General features: G+C 55.8%; 2 protein-coding genes across 2 annotated transcripts; both read left to right on the forward strand.

Moving 5' to 3' along the window:
- Positions 1 to 2,771: 2,771 nt before the first annotated feature.
- NDUFA11 (NADH:ubiquinone oxidoreductase subunit A11) lies at positions 2,772 to 8,018 on the forward strand. The gene is made up of 4 exons (XM_086627838.1): positions 2,772 to 2,853; positions 3,028 to 3,120; positions 6,852 to 6,974; positions 7,849 to 8,018. Exons 1-4 carry the CDS (start codon positions 2,772 to 2,774, stop codon positions 7,959 to 7,961), a joined length of 411 nt encoding a protein of 136 aa, XP_086483964.1. The 3' UTR covers positions 7,962 to 8,018.
- Positions 8,019 to 10,557: 2,539 nt separating this feature from the next.
- KLHL33 (kelch like family member 33) lies at positions 10,558 to 13,946 on the forward strand. Its single transcript, XM_086627833.1, has 4 exons — positions 10,558 to 11,080; positions 11,296 to 12,229; positions 12,655 to 12,825; positions 13,370 to 13,946. Exons 1-4 carry the CDS (start codon positions 10,558 to 10,560, stop codon positions 13,944 to 13,946), a joined length of 2,205 nt encoding a protein of 734 aa, XP_086483959.1.
- The last annotated feature ends 2,667 nt before the right edge of the window (positions 13,947 to 16,613 follow it).

Here is a 16,613-nt window from a genome sequence, read left to right on the forward strand (position 1 = left end):
TTAGTGAAGCCATGTTGGCTTTCACCAATCACCTCCTTATTTTCCATGTGCCTTAGCACAGTTTCCAGGAGAATCTGCTCCATGATCTTGCCTGGCACAGAGGTGAGACTGACTGGCCTGTAGTTCCCTGGGTCTTCTTTTTTCCCATTTTTAAAGATGGGGGCTATATTTCCCCTTTGGCAGTCATTGGGAACTTCACCAGACTGCCACGACTTCTGAAATATGATGGAGAGTGGCTTGGCAACTTCATCTGCCAGTTCCCTCAGGACCTGCGGATGCACCTCATCATGTCCCATGGTCTTGTCCACCTTCAGGTTCTTTAGATGGTCTCGAACCCGATCTTCTCCTACAGTGGGCGGTTCTTCATTCTCTGTGATGCCTGTCAGATCACAGCCCTGCAGGTGTGCACACACCTCTGACTCCTCTTGCTTATTCCCCATGCTATGTGTGTTTGCATAGAGGCATTTAAGTTGGGGCCCCAGATGGATCTGACTTCCTGGCTGGAGCGGCTGGAATTCCTTTCTGCTGCTCTTCTCATGCGCTCAGCTTGTCTTGATCAAGCTTAACTCTCCTTTCAAATCTAGTTGAAAGCCCTGTCAACCAGCCCCGTTAGCTGATGTGCACAGACCCTCATTCCCCTTTGAGAAAAGTGAATCCCATCTGGTGCCAGCCAGCCTGGTGCCGTGTAGGCCATCCCATTATCAAAAAACCCCACATTATGGTGATGACACCAGCTGCGGAGCCATGTATGAATAGACTGGGCATGTCTGTTTCTTCCAGTGTCACTGTCCAGGACTGGAAGGAGAGAGGAAAAGATAACCTGTGCTCCAGATCCTTTACCAACCGTTCCAGGGCCCTGGAGTCTCTTTAAATAAACCAGGTGCTGGTCCCTAAGGTTAGCTCTGGTCTACAGGTAAGGCGAGTGAAGAGCTGCACAAATCCGGGTGCTGTGTCTTGCAGCTACAGGCTTTGTACGTGCAAACGAGCAGGGAAGTTGGGAAGAATCTTGGTCCCATCTCACTTGTCTGTGGAAGAAGTGGTATGAATCCACTGCATGGAATACACGCTCAGGACAGGATGGCACTTAACAGCTGCTTAAAGCCTACAATGGTATCGGTTACTTAATGTTTAATGGTGTAGAGTCTTATCCTGTGCGAGATGTGGTTGCTTCCATATGTCTATACTTGGGAAAGAGCATTTGCACCATGTGCCACCGTGCAGCCATGGGCTTTCTAGTCCTGCTGTCCGTAGTGGTCATGCAGCCCTTCACAGGATGTGCTTAGAAAGGGCTCAGCAGCAGGAGTAAAGCTGCCCTGTAAAGCGCTTCCTTTAATGAACTGCCAGTGAGGACTTGATTGTTGCATTTGGGTTTGTATTTGTAAGAAGAGCCACATTTTGGGGGCACAAAGGAAGCAGTACTGTGGCCCTGCTGCTGCTGGAGGGCACAAGGAAGAGTGACTCCCTCTGTCATTAACACACCCCACGCCAACTCGTTCTGACACCTGAGACAGCTCTGCAATGAGGATGACTTGTCTGCCCTGCCCTGCCCTGCTGAAGCTGCACGTGCCCCAGCACATCTCTGGTGTGCCCAAACCTGCCGCTGGGCCACCGATCCTCGCAGCGCTCCGGCCCCTGCCTGGGGCCTGTTCTCCTCTCCCTGCTGTCGGGGCTGGGAAAGCTTGGACCTGGCTGCTGCCGGGCATCCAGCTGCGTCGTGCACGGAGTTACAAACCGCTATTTCTTGGAGTAACTTGGGGAGGAGTAGCTGGCAAACACCTCTAGCTGCTTTGAGCTCCTGTCCCGGAGAAGGGGTGCTGTGGGGGACCCCAGCACAACTGAGAAATGCCCAAAAAAAGTATTTATAAGCTTTTCACATAAAAGGGAAAGAGAAGTAGATGGGTAAAAGAAAGCTTGGGCTAAGCATCAATCCAGTTACGGACTTCTTCCATTCGGTGTTGGAAGCTATTTTGATGGTGGGGTAAGGAGAACTGGAAGAGCTTGGCTTGGAGGGATGCCACTGCAAAAGCATGGCAGTGAGCTCTACAGTGTTTTTACTAGCAAACTGAGAACAACTGGAAAAATAAATACAACAGGAAAAATAAGTACATACAGTACAGCCTGCAATACAGCGTGGCCTAAGTGTGACGAAACATCTTTACGGAAGGAAGACATGGAGCTACACGTGTAACAGCACACAGAGACAGCCGCAGGGAAAGGGAGTCCTTGGAAATTGATAAAACCTAACCCAGCTAGTATTTAGTTATAACTGTAGCCCCTACACACACACACCCCCCCCCCCAAACCCCCCCAGCCCCCCCGAACAGCCAGCACTGAAACACGCAGGGGCCAGAGGCGTTGGAAGAGCGCGCCGCGGGTTCGGACACGGCTGCACCGCCCGGAGGCAGCTTCCGAGCCGCGGCCCGGGCGAGGGCCGGAGGCACCAACAGCCGCTTTCCCAAAGGATTCCCGAGGGTGCGCTCCAGCCCCGCCGGCTCGGGGCGGGACACCGGAGCCGCCCGTGGCAGCCACGGCAGCGGGAAATGCCGGAGGGACGGGACGGCCCGGCCCGAGGGCAGCGCCCAGCCGAGGCAATGACGGTGTTTCGGCACCGGCTCGGCTCGGGGGAACCGCGCTCGTTCGGCGCGAACCGACCGACCCGCCCCCGACTCCGCCCCGGCCCCGGCCCGGGAGTGGGAGGGCGCGGCGGGGCGGGGCCGCGCCGTCCTCTCGCGGGAGCGCGCCGGTGCTCGCGCCCGTGCCCTTGCGGCGCCATGGCGGGCTACTGGGACGGCCCCGAGGGCGAGCAGTGCCCGCGCCGCACCTGGCTCACCACTCGCGTCGGCGCCGCCGCGGGTGAGGGCCGGGCGGCCGCGGCCGGGGGGCCGGGGGGGCGGCGAAGCGGCGCGGGGGCGGGTCCGGGTCCGGGTCCGGGTCCGCAGCGTTACCGACGGCAGCGCGGCCCGGCTCGGGCCTGGCGGGAGCCGCCGCCCCCGCCGCCGCGCTGACCGCCGCCGTCCTGTGTCGCAGGCTTGGTCGGCACGGCGTACCGCATCATCCTGCTGCAGCCCGGCTCGGCGCTGGCCGCCCTGCAGATGGCCGCCGCGGACACCGTCACCATGGGTAAGGGACCGCGCGGGGCCCCGGGCCGCCCGGCTCCGCCGCGGCACGGGCAGCTCCGCTGGGGCCTCCGGCTTCAGCCTCCGCCTTTACCCGCGGCTTTGCCCTCGGTGTGGGAGCGTTTTCCTCCTCCGCGCGCCTCGGAGGGAGGCGGGTGTTGGAAGGATGGAGCGGAATGCCGGGAGGCGTTCTGCCGGGAGCCGGAATGGGAAAATGGCTCGAAAGAAGCAAGTGCCGAGCTTTCCAGCGGGGGTTTCCTTTGGCTGCGTTCCTCAAACGTGCTCCTTGTGTGTCAAAGCAGGAACAGAATCGAATCGAATAGAATAGTTCTTCACTTTTTTGCCTCAGTCTTCACTGGCAGGAGCTCCAGCTGCACAGCCCAAGTCCCAGAAGGCAAAAGCAGGGACTGGGAGAAGGAAGAACTGCCCACTGCAGGAGAAGATCAGGTTCGAGACCATCTAAAGAACCTGAAGGTGGACAAGTCCATGGGACCTGATGAGGTGCATCCGCGGGTCCTGAGGGAACTGGCAGATGAAGTTGCTAAGCCACTATCCATCATATTTCAGAAGTCGTGGCAGTCTGGTGAAGTTCCCACTGACTGCAAAAGGGGAAACATAGCCCCCATCTTTAAAAAGGGGAAAAAAGAAGACCCAGGGAACTACAGGCCAGTCAGTCTGACCTCTGTGCCTGGCAAGATCATGGAGCAGATCCTCCTGGCGACTATGCTAAGGCACATGGAAAATAAGGAGGTGATTGGTGACAGCCAACATGGCTTCACTAAGGGCAAATCCTGCCTGACTAATTTGGTGACCTCTATGAAGAGGTTACAGCATTGATGGACAGGGGAAGAGCAACTGACATCGTCTACCTGGACTTATCCAAAGCATTTGATACTGTCCCACACGACATCCTTGTCTTTAAATTGGAGAAACATGGATTTAATGGATAAGGAATAGGTACTTGATGGGTAAGGAATTGGCTGGATAGTCGCACTCAAAGAGTTGTGGTAAAAGGCTTGTTATTCAAGTGGAGGCCAGTGATGAGCAGTGTTGCTCAGGGGTCAGTACTGGGGCCTGTGCTGTTTAGCATCTTTGTCAATGATATGGTCAGTGGGATTGAGTGCATCCTAAGCAAGTTTGCTGACAACACTGAGCTGAAGGAGAAGGACTTGGAAGTGCTGGTTGATGAGAAGCTCAACATAAGCTCAACATGTGTGCTTCCAGCCCAGAAAACCAACCGTGTCCTGGGCTGTATCCAAAGCAGTGTGGGCAGCAGGTCAAGGGAGGGGATTTTGCCCCCTTGACTCTCGTGAGACCCCCACTGCAGTGCTGCGTTCAGCTCTGGGGTCCCCAGCATAGGTACATGGAGCTGCTGGAGCGGGTCCAGAGGAGGCCATGAAGATGATCCAAGGGCTGGAGCACCTCTGCTCTGGAGACAGGCTGAGAGAGTTGGGGCTGTTCAGCCTGGAGAAGAGAAGGCTCCAGGGAGACCTTCCAGCACCTTCCAGTGCCTAAGGGGGCTACAGGAAAGCTGGAGAGGGGCTTTGGACAAGGGCAGGTAGTGACAGGACATGGGGCAATGGCTTTAAACTGGAAGAGGGGAGATTTCGATGGGATCTAAGGAAGAAATTCTTCCCTCTGAGGGTGCTGAGGCACTGGACCAGGTCACCTTGAGGAGTTGTGGCTGTCCCATCCCTGGAAGTGTTCAAGGCCAGATTGAATGAGGCTGTGAGTGTAATACCAGTAATCATGTGAGAGATTGCAAAAGAAACTCCTGGATTAATGCTTGAGACAGAAGAACAGCCATTTCAGTTCAGGCTGAAGATGCATCTGAGGCAGTCTCTGCCTCACATGTTCTTTATTTAAAGACATGTTCTTTGTTCTTTGTTTGAGGTTTAGGTGAGGCATTTTTTTGCAATCTAGAGTAAAAGGTATGTATTTGCCAAGCAGCTAGTTTATGGAGAATAGTATAGTGGAAGCAAACATTTTTTTACTTCGTATATTTAGGCATTGCACTTAATAAGTCACACTTGCTGAGGAGAAAACACAATGTTTTTGATGGCAAATGGAAACTAAATGTTGGGGTTTTTTTCCCATCATGCTGTATAGCCAAGAAGAGACTTTGCAGTTGTCTTGAATAGATTTTGTTTTGCAAGAGAAAGTGAACACTGAAGAAGTAAGCAGGGAACTGGGGGGGCTCTTCCAGTTGCAGGTGTAGATCTGCAAGGCTGAAGCTCCTTCAGCCCCTTGGCAAGTGCACATTTTTCTTCTCCCCAGGGTCATCTGGTTTTTCAGTCTCATTTGATGGCTCCTGTCACCTCTGTCTCTCCCTGTGCACTGGTGCACTGAACTGGAGGCTGCTTCACAAGCAGTCCAGAGTCCAGATCTGCATTTTTGAGTTGTTGAACTCCAAAACAGGACCTGGAATCTCCTGCAATGAGTTGAGCCATAAAAGGTTGTTATAATGGACCAGATAATGTAACCATTTATGATTTCAATAAGTCCAGTAATCTTAAACCAGTGTCTTGAATCTGCTCACCAGTTCTCGCACCTGAGGAGGGGCTTATCCTGCCCACTGTTAAGGGGCCAGAACTCGTGGTCCGAAGTGTTTTACCTACAGACTCCGCGGTCCAAAGCAGGGAAGCTGAAATACCTTCCTTGGTCTGTGGGTTTTGTTTTTTCAGTGCTCCTTTCAGTTGACTTTAGGATCACCATAATGCATTTTCTGCTGAAAAACTGCAGAGGTTTGTAACATGAGCTTGTGGTTTACTGGTTTACCATAGAGATGGAAAATTTTTATCCTGGACGTTTTTGTTGTTCCCAAGAAAGATGAATTGAAATCTGCAGATGGTGCCTGGTAGCCAGTTTCACATTTCATGATCAAGAACCTGTATTACAAACAAAGAAAAGCTTTTAGTCTATTTGCTTGGCACAGCTATTTGCCAGACTTCTCAGTCATGTAGGTACAGGGTCTGGTGGGATGAGGGATGTAATTCAGTGGACAATTGCAGTTTCTTGATTCCATTTATGAAATCAATTTACAGGATCAAAATCCGTTTACAAAAAGAATAATTTACAAACTCAATCCATTTTTCTACTGCCCAGAAATCATTGCAAGCCCCCAGCAGGCAGAGCAGCGAGGTGCCAGGACAAACCCACCCTGGGGAGAGCAGAGCCATGTGAGGTTCTGCACCCGCATCCCTGTGAGACCGTGTTGGCAGGGACTCGAGCTGAGCTTCAGCACACAGCCCAGACAGGGCGCTGCTGTGTCCCACGCTCGGGGGCAACGTGCTACAGAGGAACCTGCTCCCCCTGCCCCCTGTGTGGGGGCTGCCCCAGTGCCTCATCTGGAGCGACCCTCCCTAAGCTGGAGCGATGACCGAGCTGGTTGTGGGGGCTTTTGTCCGCAGCCGCTCCGACACGCCTGCCTTGTGCTGGGCACGCAGCGGGGTTCCGGGGACCCAGCGGGGGGCTGAGCTGGGCCTGCGTGGTGCAGAGGTGGCTGCGTGGCTGGGCTGGAGGAGGTACCAGAAGGAACCAAATGTGACTTGTATAACGCTGAGTCTCACCGTAGTGGCAAGGATGTGATGGCCCTGGGTGACCAAAAGCAGATCTTGCTCCGTTTTCCTCTCCTCTCCCAGAGGAAGCGTTGTGCGGCACTGCGTGTCTCAGAAACGTGCTGTGTGTGTCTGCAATTCTCAGTTCCTTCTGGGGTTTTGTACCTCGTGTTTGCAGCCACGCTGGGAGCTGTGTTTGGCGTAACCACCTGCCTCAGTGCCCAGATCCGAGAGGAACCAGATGATCCCTTGAACTATTTCATCGGAGGCTGTGCAACAGGAGCTCTCTTAGGTGCAAGAGGTAAATTTGAATAATGCCTGTAATTAAATGAGTCTCCTCTGTTTTTAGACACTTACTGGGGGGAAATGTAAAATAATCTTGATGTCAGGCATATTTGGTAAAGATTCATCTCAGCGTGCAAATTCCATTTCATGCCAGTTTTGTTGCAAGTTGTTGTTTTGTTTGTTGTTTGTACAAGTCTGCTAAAATAAATACTGCTACAGAAGGAGACCAGAGATAACACCCAGCTGATTACAGAATGAAAACAGAGCTGACCCAGTACTGCCAATTATAACTACCAGTTATAACTTGAAATTGCAGGGTATGAAAAACGTAAGTGTGGAAATCCATGTTTTCTTGGCAACAAATGTTATTTATTTTACATGGAAAATATAATCTGACATCTGCCTCTTGAATTCTTCGTGCACCCTGAGGGACAAGGGTATCTTGCTGCCGTTGCTCCTATGGCATCTCGTCAGGTTAGATTAGCTCCTGCAGATATTTGTACAGCTCTGTTTTCTGTAGACATTTTCAGACCAGTATTAAAGATGTTTTTTCTGGTGAAATACAATTTATCTTTACTTTTTCTAGTTGCTGAGCTGATGAGAGTTCAAAGCAGTGATTGTTATTTTTGTCACTGAAATAAGCAAGTTCAGATGTAAGGAGACGGGTTAGTGGATTATAGAAACTGATATTTCAAACTGCAAGCTAAAAGCGTCAGAAAACCTATTTTTTTTTAAAAAAAAGTCGCTTTGCTGATTTCTCTTGGCAAAGAACATTGCTGATGGTCGAGAGACTGTGAGCAGCTCATGGGAAAATGGCAGAGTCTGCCAAGATCTGCTGTACAGTACTTGTGCCCTAATAGATCTTTTGTGGTTTCCCTTGTATTTTCCAGCTCACAGTTACATGACCGGGACCACTGCGTGCCTGGGGTTTGGGATTACGGCCGCTCTCATGAAGATCGGTAACAAGGAGGGCTGGAGGCTGACGGGGCCGCCCAAGCTGTAAACTGTCTCCCTCTCAGCTGGCCTCGGAGTGCTGCGTGGGGGCAGACGTTGTGTAATAAAGATACTGTCAAATCAGCACTTGTCGCAAAATTCTGACGTTGTCCGGCTGTCTGCAGCTGGGGCTGAGATGCAAGAAGGGTGGAGCTGTTGGAAGCTCTGATCTGCTGCTCCTGCTGAGGTTTATTGTTCATGCGCAAGTCGCTTTGCCTCCGTGTCTCTGCACTGTGCACACCAGCTGTTCTCAGCCTCATCTTTTAGGAGTTGTTCTTGTAGTTCCGAGTGGGTCCTGCAGGACTTTTTGGCAAGGGTTGGGATTGCACCGCACTGAGACCATCAGTGGGGGTTTGGAGTCAAACTGCTGAAGAGGTGCTTGGCTTCAGGGTGAGGATGAGGAATTTGGGGTGGGGGAAGGAGGTATGGATTGCCCACAATGAGCTGTTTGGGCGTCTGGGGACTTTCTCTAAGCATTGAAGGAAATCTGGAGCCCACGACTTCAGAGTTAGAAGTGGGGAACAGCTGAGGTCGGAAGGGACCCCCGGAGATCTTCCTGCTCAAAGTTGGGGCAGGTTACTCAGGGCTGTGTCCAGTTGAATTTTCTATGTGAAACTGAAGTGTGTCCAGCAAGGCCACCACAAGGTGTGGAAGGTTGAGGCACAGGAGGCACGAGGGGAGGCGAGAACTGTGTTATTCAGCCTGCAGAAAATAAGGTCAAGGGCTGAGCTGATACTGGTTTTTCACAACTTAATGGGCTCAGGTGCACAGTAAAGGATGAGAAATAACGAGCACAAGTTGCAGAAAGGGAAATTGTAACTAGACAGAGGAAAAAAAAAAATCTCACAGCTGAGGTAGGTAAGTGCTGAAAAATGGGCTTGGAGAGGCTGTGACATTGTCTCTGGGGGGATGCAGAATTCACCCAGGCACGGGGCAACGTGAGGGTACGGGGACAGGGTGTGTGGGGAAGGGCGTGGGAGTTAATAGGGAATATGGGCACTGGGGGAAGCAGGGATGGGGGGGTAGGGGAACACGGGGGTGTGAGGGGAGAACAGGAGAGGGAGATTGGGGGACCCAAGGACAGCAGAGGAGGGGACAGAGCAATGCAGGGGGCCACGTGGTCACAGCCATGGTGGGCTGTGCTGCTCCTTCGTACGTGCTCTCTGTGGGCAGGTGGGGGTCCTGGGGGGCACAGGCTGGTGCTGGGGTCTGGATAAGAGGCAGGTGTCTCCATGTGCTCCCTGGCATGAGGACTCGGGGGCTCCTGGCTCTTCAGCATGGGGGTCAACGTGGCTCCAGTTCTGGAGCACAATGGGTGTTGGGGGGGTGTCACCTCCCGTGGGGCTGGGGGAGTAGGAGGCTTGTTTCTCTCCCACCCAAGGACTTTTGAGGGTGACCTGCTTCACCCTGGGCCCTGGGGGTGAGCAAGGTTTAGGAGGGGTCTGATGGTCCAGAGGCCCCCAACAGGACCTGCCCAGGATGCCCTGGGGTTTACAGCCCTGCCTGCACCTTCCTGCTGCCTGAGAGGGGGAAAAACTCCTGGCAGCTTCCACCTGCCGTGCCGCGTGTCCTCAGGGAACCCGAGTGTCCCCTCGGACCTCCCTCCGCCTGGGCCTTTCCCGGCTCCCGGCCGCAGCCACGTGTCCCGTCTGGGCTATAATTACCCAGGCACATTCCCGGGGGGTCACAGGAGCTTCCCGGAGCAGCGGTAGGCAGTAAGGGGGGACGAGTGCGTGGCACGGCAAAGCATGGCATGTGGCACGGCAAAGCATGGCATGTGGCACGGCAAAGCGTGGCACGCTGCGCGGCAGTGCAGGTCACGGCGCGCGGCACGCACCGCGCCGGGCTGCAAAGCGCGTGGCTCGAGCAGGGACACGCGACACCACGCACACACAGCGAGCGGCACAGGAGGCACGGGAGGCATGGCCCGTGATGGGGCAGGAGGGCGGCAGCATTGCAGCGCGCTGCGGTGTGACCGTGCCGCGCAGGGACCGGCACGCCCCGGCTGCGAGCGGTGCAGGTGCGCACGCGATGTGCAGAACATGGAGCTCGCAGTGCAACGCGTCGTGACACGCAACAGGCAGCGCGATCCGGGACGGGCAGCGCACAGCGGTCGCTGCCACATGCCAGACGGGCGGGACGGGCAGCATCGCCTGGGAGCTGCTCCGGGACCAGCAGCTTTGCCGCTGTTGGAGCACCAGTAGTTTCGCTGATGGGATGTAATGGTTGGGGAAGGGCTTGGTGGCTTCTGCTGTAGGGCGGAGGGTTTGATCGGAGACAGTTGACAGCTACGGGGCTGTGGCTTTCGGTTGGGGCAGCAGCATTGGCTGTGGGTCAGCCCTTCATCCTGAGGGCTCAGCAGTGAGGAAGATGAGGGACGTTGGTCTCAGCTATGGAGCTGTGGTTCTGCAAAGGGCCATTAAATTCAGCCGTGGGGCAGCAGCAGTTCCTGGTGGCCTCAGCGATGGGGTAGAGGCTTTGGCGATGGATCTGGTGGCTTTGCCAGCAGCAGGACCCCTTGTCCCCAGCCAGGACTGCCGCAATGGGCTGGAGGCTCCAGCTATGGGGCAGCATCCCGATGCCCGCTCTGTGTTCCCACAGGCAAGATGTGGGTCGCAGAGGGGCCGGCCCCAGCCCGGTGGCACCTGCGGGACAGGGCCCATGCCGGACACGTCCTGGCCACAGCCGAGCATCTCCGCACCGCAGGACAGCTGGTGGACGTGGCTGTGGGCCCGGAGGGCGATGTGGCCCATGCTGTGGTCCTGGCCTCCGTCAGCTCCTTCTTCCTGCGCTTCCTGGAGGGCAGGAGCGGAGCGCTGCGCCAGGAGCCCCCTGCCCGCGTGCCGCTGCCGCCCGGGGCCACGCTGCGGGGCTGGCGGGCCGTGCTGGCCTTCGCCTACGGCGGAACCGTGCCTCACGGCTGGGAGAAGGAGGTGGCGGAGTCTGCCCGGGCGCTGGGGGCCCCCCGGGTGGCAGCTGCCTGTGCCCTGCGGCTGGCGAGTGACCCGCGGGAAGGTGCGCCCACGGCCCTGGAGGAGCAGTGGGAGACGCTGAGAGCCATGGAGCGGCTGCACGCCAGCGGGCTGGGCTGCGACATCCAGCTGCGGGCAGGGGACGAGGTCATCCCAGGTGAGCCGGGAGCCCCCGGAGGGGCTGGGGAGGGGTCGGGGCGCGCTGGGACAGGCGGTCCCCGGCAGGGTGCTGGGCTGGGGGCTCTCGTCGGGGATGCGGAGCCGGAGGTGCCCACAGGGCTGATGCTGGCAGGGGAACGGGGACACCTGAGTCCCCGGGGGCTGCGTGGAGCGAAGGGCCCCCGCTGCCCCCATCGTTCTGCCTCCCCCCAGTCCAGCGCCTGGCCCTGAGCTGCTCCTGCGACTTCTTCCGGGGCCTCTTCACCTGTCCCATGCGAGAGGCCGCCCACGACCCCGCCGCCCCGCTGCCCACAGGGCTGTCGCCCACCGAGCTGCGCCTGCTCCTCGCCTTCGCCTACTCCGGCGCCATGGCGGGGCCGTGGCCCGCTGTCCTGGAGGCAGCCGAGACGTCTCTGCGCTACCAGGCATGGGGGCTCCTCACCCTCTGCCTGGATGCTTTCACCCATAGCCTGACCCCCGAGACTGGCCCGGACGTGCTGGCCTTCGCTGCAGCTTATGGGCTGGCCCAGGTGGGCCACACAGCTGAGGACTACATCTTGGCCACCTTCCCCAGTGTGGTGGCCACACCAGCCTTCCTGGATCTTCCTGCTCACCTTCTAATCCGCCTCCTCCACTCTGACAGTCTCAATGTCCTCCATGAACTGGAGGCCTTGGAAGCAGCATCCAGGTGGCTCATGGCCAACGGCGATGGCCAAGAGGATCTGGCCAAGGAAGTCCTGTCATCGGTTCGCTTTGCCCTCATGTCCGGCCGGGAACTGAAGAAGGTCTCGTCAGTCACTGCAGGGGTTGCTAACCCAAAGGTCCTCCACGAGCTCGTGGTAGCAAGTTTAGCACCCATGGCCCAGCTGCCATGCCGAGTGCGTTCCTTGCAAGAGGTGCTGGTGGTTTGTGGTGGAGACAAACTGACGGCCAACCTGGCTGCCCGCAAGCCCAGCAGACACCTCTGGTTTGCCCACCGCTACCTCAGTGCTGTGGGGCTGGTGAAGCAGGTGGAGTGGAGGGCACTGGGACATTTCCCTGATGGCCCACGCTTCCGCCATGCTGTAACTGTGGTGGGCAACATCCTCTACATCCTGGGTGGAAAGCGCTACTACGGGGTCCATGACACCCTGGCCAGTGTCTACAGGTGAGACCTACAGGGGACCTAGAGGTGCTGCGTGGCACCACACCATTGTGGGATCAGAGGAAGTGTTGGCAGAGCTAGAGCTGCCACAGGGAGCCAAGGCATTGTGGGATTGCGGTTGGCCAAGTGGCCCCAGGACATTCTGAGCTTGGCTGAGTGTAGGACTGGGAGGTGCCCTCCCACTCTGGGACATTACAGGCTTTTTAGGGGTAGGGCAGGGAGGCTTCTATCTGGAGATGCCTCAAGGCATGATGGGTTTGATATTGCCCAGAAGGAGGGGATATTCCCATGCAAGGGGACTATGTGGCACCAAGGCATTATGGAATTGGCTGGTTGTAGGTGGGTTGTTGCCCTCAGCGGTGCCAACATCACCTCATGGCATTGTACGTAACAGGCAGTCTCTTGCCTGCTTTACCTCTCAATCCCAGGTACCAGCCTATGGACGATTCCTGGGAGCGCCTGGCCAGCATGACCTGTGGGCGGAGCTACTTTGCTGCCGTGGCACTCGGGGATTTTATCTACGCCCTGGGGGGCTGCTCAGGGGAGCTCTACTGCACAGACACTGTGGAGTGCTATGACCTGGCCAACGACACCTGGAGGTGAGACCGCTCCACATGGACACCTGCTTTCCCCTGCCCCAGCAGCCCCTTGCATTGGCCAGTGGTGCCCATTGAGTGGTCTTTGGGTCACTGAGCCTCCAGTGGAGAATGGGCCAACCGTGGCCTTTGGGAGAGATCTACTGAGTGTTGAGCAACCATGTTCCTTGGGAGTCATGGGTTGTTGGCCATTGTTGCCTATTGGGTGGTCTGTTGGCCATCTGCCAACGAGATGAATCATTTAAACATCTTCCAGCTATGTTCATTGGGTGCTCTGTTGGGTGTTGGCCAACATTGTCCATTGAGGGAGTCCACTGTGGGTTGACCAATGGTGTCTTTTGGGGTCTACAAGTGTTGAATGGTGATGCCCCTTGGGCATGCATTATGTCTTAGCGGATGCCGCCCATGGGGCTCTTTGGGTGTTGGCCAGTATTGCCTGCTGAGTGGTCAATGGAGCATGGCTCACTGGGGAACTCCTGGGCAGGCAGTCACCATGGGGTAGCCCTGCTTAACCTGCCCTTCACCTCCTCCCTCTCTCCTTGCCCAGGAGGTGCCAGCCCCTGCCAATGGCTCTGTGTGGGCACGCGGCGTGTGCCCTGGATGGTGCCCTCTACGTGTCGGGAGGGTGTGATGAGGCTTGCCAGTGCCAAGCATCCTTGCTGCGCTACGTCCCGGGTGCACCTGCCATACTCCTGGCCCCTATGAATGGCCAGCGAGCCGGCCACATCATGGAGGAGGCAGGTGGGCAGCTCTATGTGGCTGGGGGGTTGTGCCAGCGGGACGGGCAGACTGGCTACAGGGACCAGCTGGCCTTTGAGGTCTACAGCCCCAAGCTGGATATCTGGGTCCTCCTCAGCCCCCTCCCCCATGCCCATGTAGTTGGGGGCGCAGCCGTGCTGGGAGGGGAACTGATCGTACTGGGAGGGTATAGTCATGAGACCTACCGGGACACGCACTTGATCCACGCCTACCAGCCGGGTGCCCGGCGCTGGATCACCCGGGGCACCTTGCCCCATGCCTATACTGACCTCCAAGCCTGTGTCCTCACTGTACCCCCTGCCTTGCGTGGCCCCAGCTGCCTTGAGGATGCCTCAAGGTCACCTGACACCCCCAATAATACTTAGGGGGCTTATTGGGATCCCCAGGTAGCATCCACGGGCACCTCTATGGGACAAAATTGCCCCCAGATCCCTTTCCTAGAATGAGTTCCTCCTGTGGTCTCTGGCAACCCCACCCCACCCCCAGGGTACATGTCCTAGGCTGTGGGGACCCCATGGGACACAAAGACTCCCCACACTGCAACCTTGCACTCCCCTGCCCTGCGCCCTTCACTGGGAGCTGGGGATCCTCCAGTTTCCCACACACACTTGCATTAAATAAAAGTGGCTCCTGAACTGCCCATCTGGGTCGTCTTGTTTCTGCTGACATCCAGGTGCTTCTCGCAAGGAACAGGACAGCAAGAGCCCAATGGCATGAGTGTCCTGGCTGGGAGGTGATGGTGACCAGGATTGCCTTGATTCCTGGATTTCCTGGGGAGCTGTGGGTGGTGGGCACTGGGGCTCTGGGCAGCTGCGTTCTTTGGGCATGGAGCAGGGTGTGCGTGTGTCTAGGGATCGAGAAGCATCTTGGGGTGCATGGAGGATCCTGAGGGAGTGGGAGAGTCCGGGGGGTGCCAGGGTTTTGGGGTAGATGGTAGGGTAGATAGGGTGCATTGAGGGGTCCTGAGGCCTTTGGTGTTCCTAGATGGTTCTGGGAGGTCTTGGCTTCCTGGAGTGACCTGGAGTGGATGTTGTGTGGAGATGAGGGGGAATCCCAGGGAGGACTTGCAAGGAGAGGCAGAGGTAATTGGGATTCTGGGAGATACTGGGGTACCAGTGGTACCTTTGAGGAGGGAACTGAGGGTCCTGGGATGTGTAGAGAAGGGTTTCAGGTTCTCACAGCTCCTCAAAACAGTATTTCAAGTGTGGTCTAATGAGCACTGAGCAGAGCAGGATAATCACTGGCTACACTGCTGTTAACCCAGCCCAGGCTTCTGTTGCTCTCTCTTTGCTGTCAGGGTGCACTGCTGGGTCTTGTTCACCTTTCTGTTGACCAAGACACATGGGTCCTTTTCCATTTCTCTGCTCCCCAGCCAGTCCATCCCCCACAAGTGCTGTTGTGGTCTTCCTTCCCAGGCATGGGACTTTGCACTTGGCCTCATTGACTTTGATCAGGTTTCTGTCACCCCACTTCTCAGGGTGAAGGGTGCTCCCTTAACGGTAGTCCTGTCGGAAACGTACGAACTGACCCCTCTGAATGTGGTGTCATCTGCCAGCACGACAAAAGCACACTCGGTCACCTCCTTCATGCCATTGATAAAGAGGTTCAACAGAAGAGCTTGCAGCACAGCCCCGTGCAGCACTCCATGTGTTACCAGCATCCAAGTGGAGTATGATCCGTTAACCACTAGCCATGGGTTCTGACCTTCACACCACTTTTTACCTGTCCAATCCTCCAGCTATTCAGAGCTTGATGGCCTCACCTGGATGCCATGACATTGTGGGAGGACTGTCAAAAGGATGTCAAAGCTCCTGGAGAGGTGACAGCCGATGTGTGTTGCCCCACTGCAGAGCTTCAGCAGAAGAATGTGAAAAATGGCACCGTTACAAAACATGAAAAGGCATCCTTGATCACCAACGTTGCTGTACGAGACCAGAAGGGGATGAAAAATGTTCCAAGGTGTAGAAAAAGTATCTGATACAGGAAAAAAAAAATCAATGTAAAGGAACAGTTCAAACTGAAGTCATAGGAGTCTCTGGTGTCACTGGGGTCTCCCCGAGGCCACCCGTGTGTCCCTGGGATGCTCTGAGGGTGTCTGAGGTCTCTCAGACTGTTGCAGTCATCTCTAGAGTTGTTCCGAGAGATTCTGGGTCAAATTTGGGGTCTCTGGGGCTGTTCCTGTTGTACCAGTAAAGAGGGAGAAAGTACAGTGGGGTCTGAGGACAGCACCAACACACTGACCAATGCTTGCTTACAACCATGGAGCTTGCATGTCCGCAGACGCACTAGCACACAAGAGCTTGACCAGCAGATGCACTGGGGTAGAAGGATGCTCACCCAGCTGGCCAAGCACAGGCACCCGTACCTTTCTGTGGATCAGTTAATTAATCTGGCAGAAGGCCTGCTGACCCACAGCAGCTGAACGACACCTTTGGGACAGTTAGAACTGGAACAGCGTTTGCCACTGCAAAAATGACTCATATGATCCAGTGGCTGCATTTGTGCACCAGTGCCGGGGCCCGGCTTTTGACCCCCACCAAAGACAACCTCTATCTCCTTCTCACAGCTACCAAAATGTTTGGGTGACTTCTGCACAGGTGATGGCAAAGTTTGGCCAGCCCCTGGACATTTTGTCCCAGTGTGATCCCTTAAAAGTCACATCCATTGCCCTCCGAAGCCTCCCACCCTCCTTCCCCATTTCCAACCATCCCATGATGGCCCCTAAGGTTTCCTGAAGCTACTCCGTGATGGTGGGATGCCTTTCTCATCAATCACGAGTCAATCACAAAGTGAAGGATCATACATTTGGGGCAAAAGTCAGGAAGCTGAGTATAAGTGGACTTTTCCTCTCTGTCCTCACTGTTCCAAGTACTGAAGACAATTTTGTCATTCGCTGTACCCGGCCAGGCCTACGGGAGGTCCAAGGAAATGAAACTAGCACCCACGGGAAATTCAGGCAAAGAATATTTATTCTGTGATTAACAACGTGGCACTCAGTTGAAAGCGTGGCGTGTCTTTATGTGCATCATTCG

This window comes from Tauraco erythrolophus, chromosome 28 (assembly GCF_009769465.1).
Source record: "Tauraco erythrolophus isolate bTauEry1 chromosome 28, bTauEry1.pri, whole genome shotgun sequence".
In the NCBI taxonomy this organism is placed as follows: domain Eukaryota; kingdom Metazoa; phylum Chordata; class Aves; order Musophagiformes; family Musophagidae; genus Tauraco; species Tauraco erythrolophus.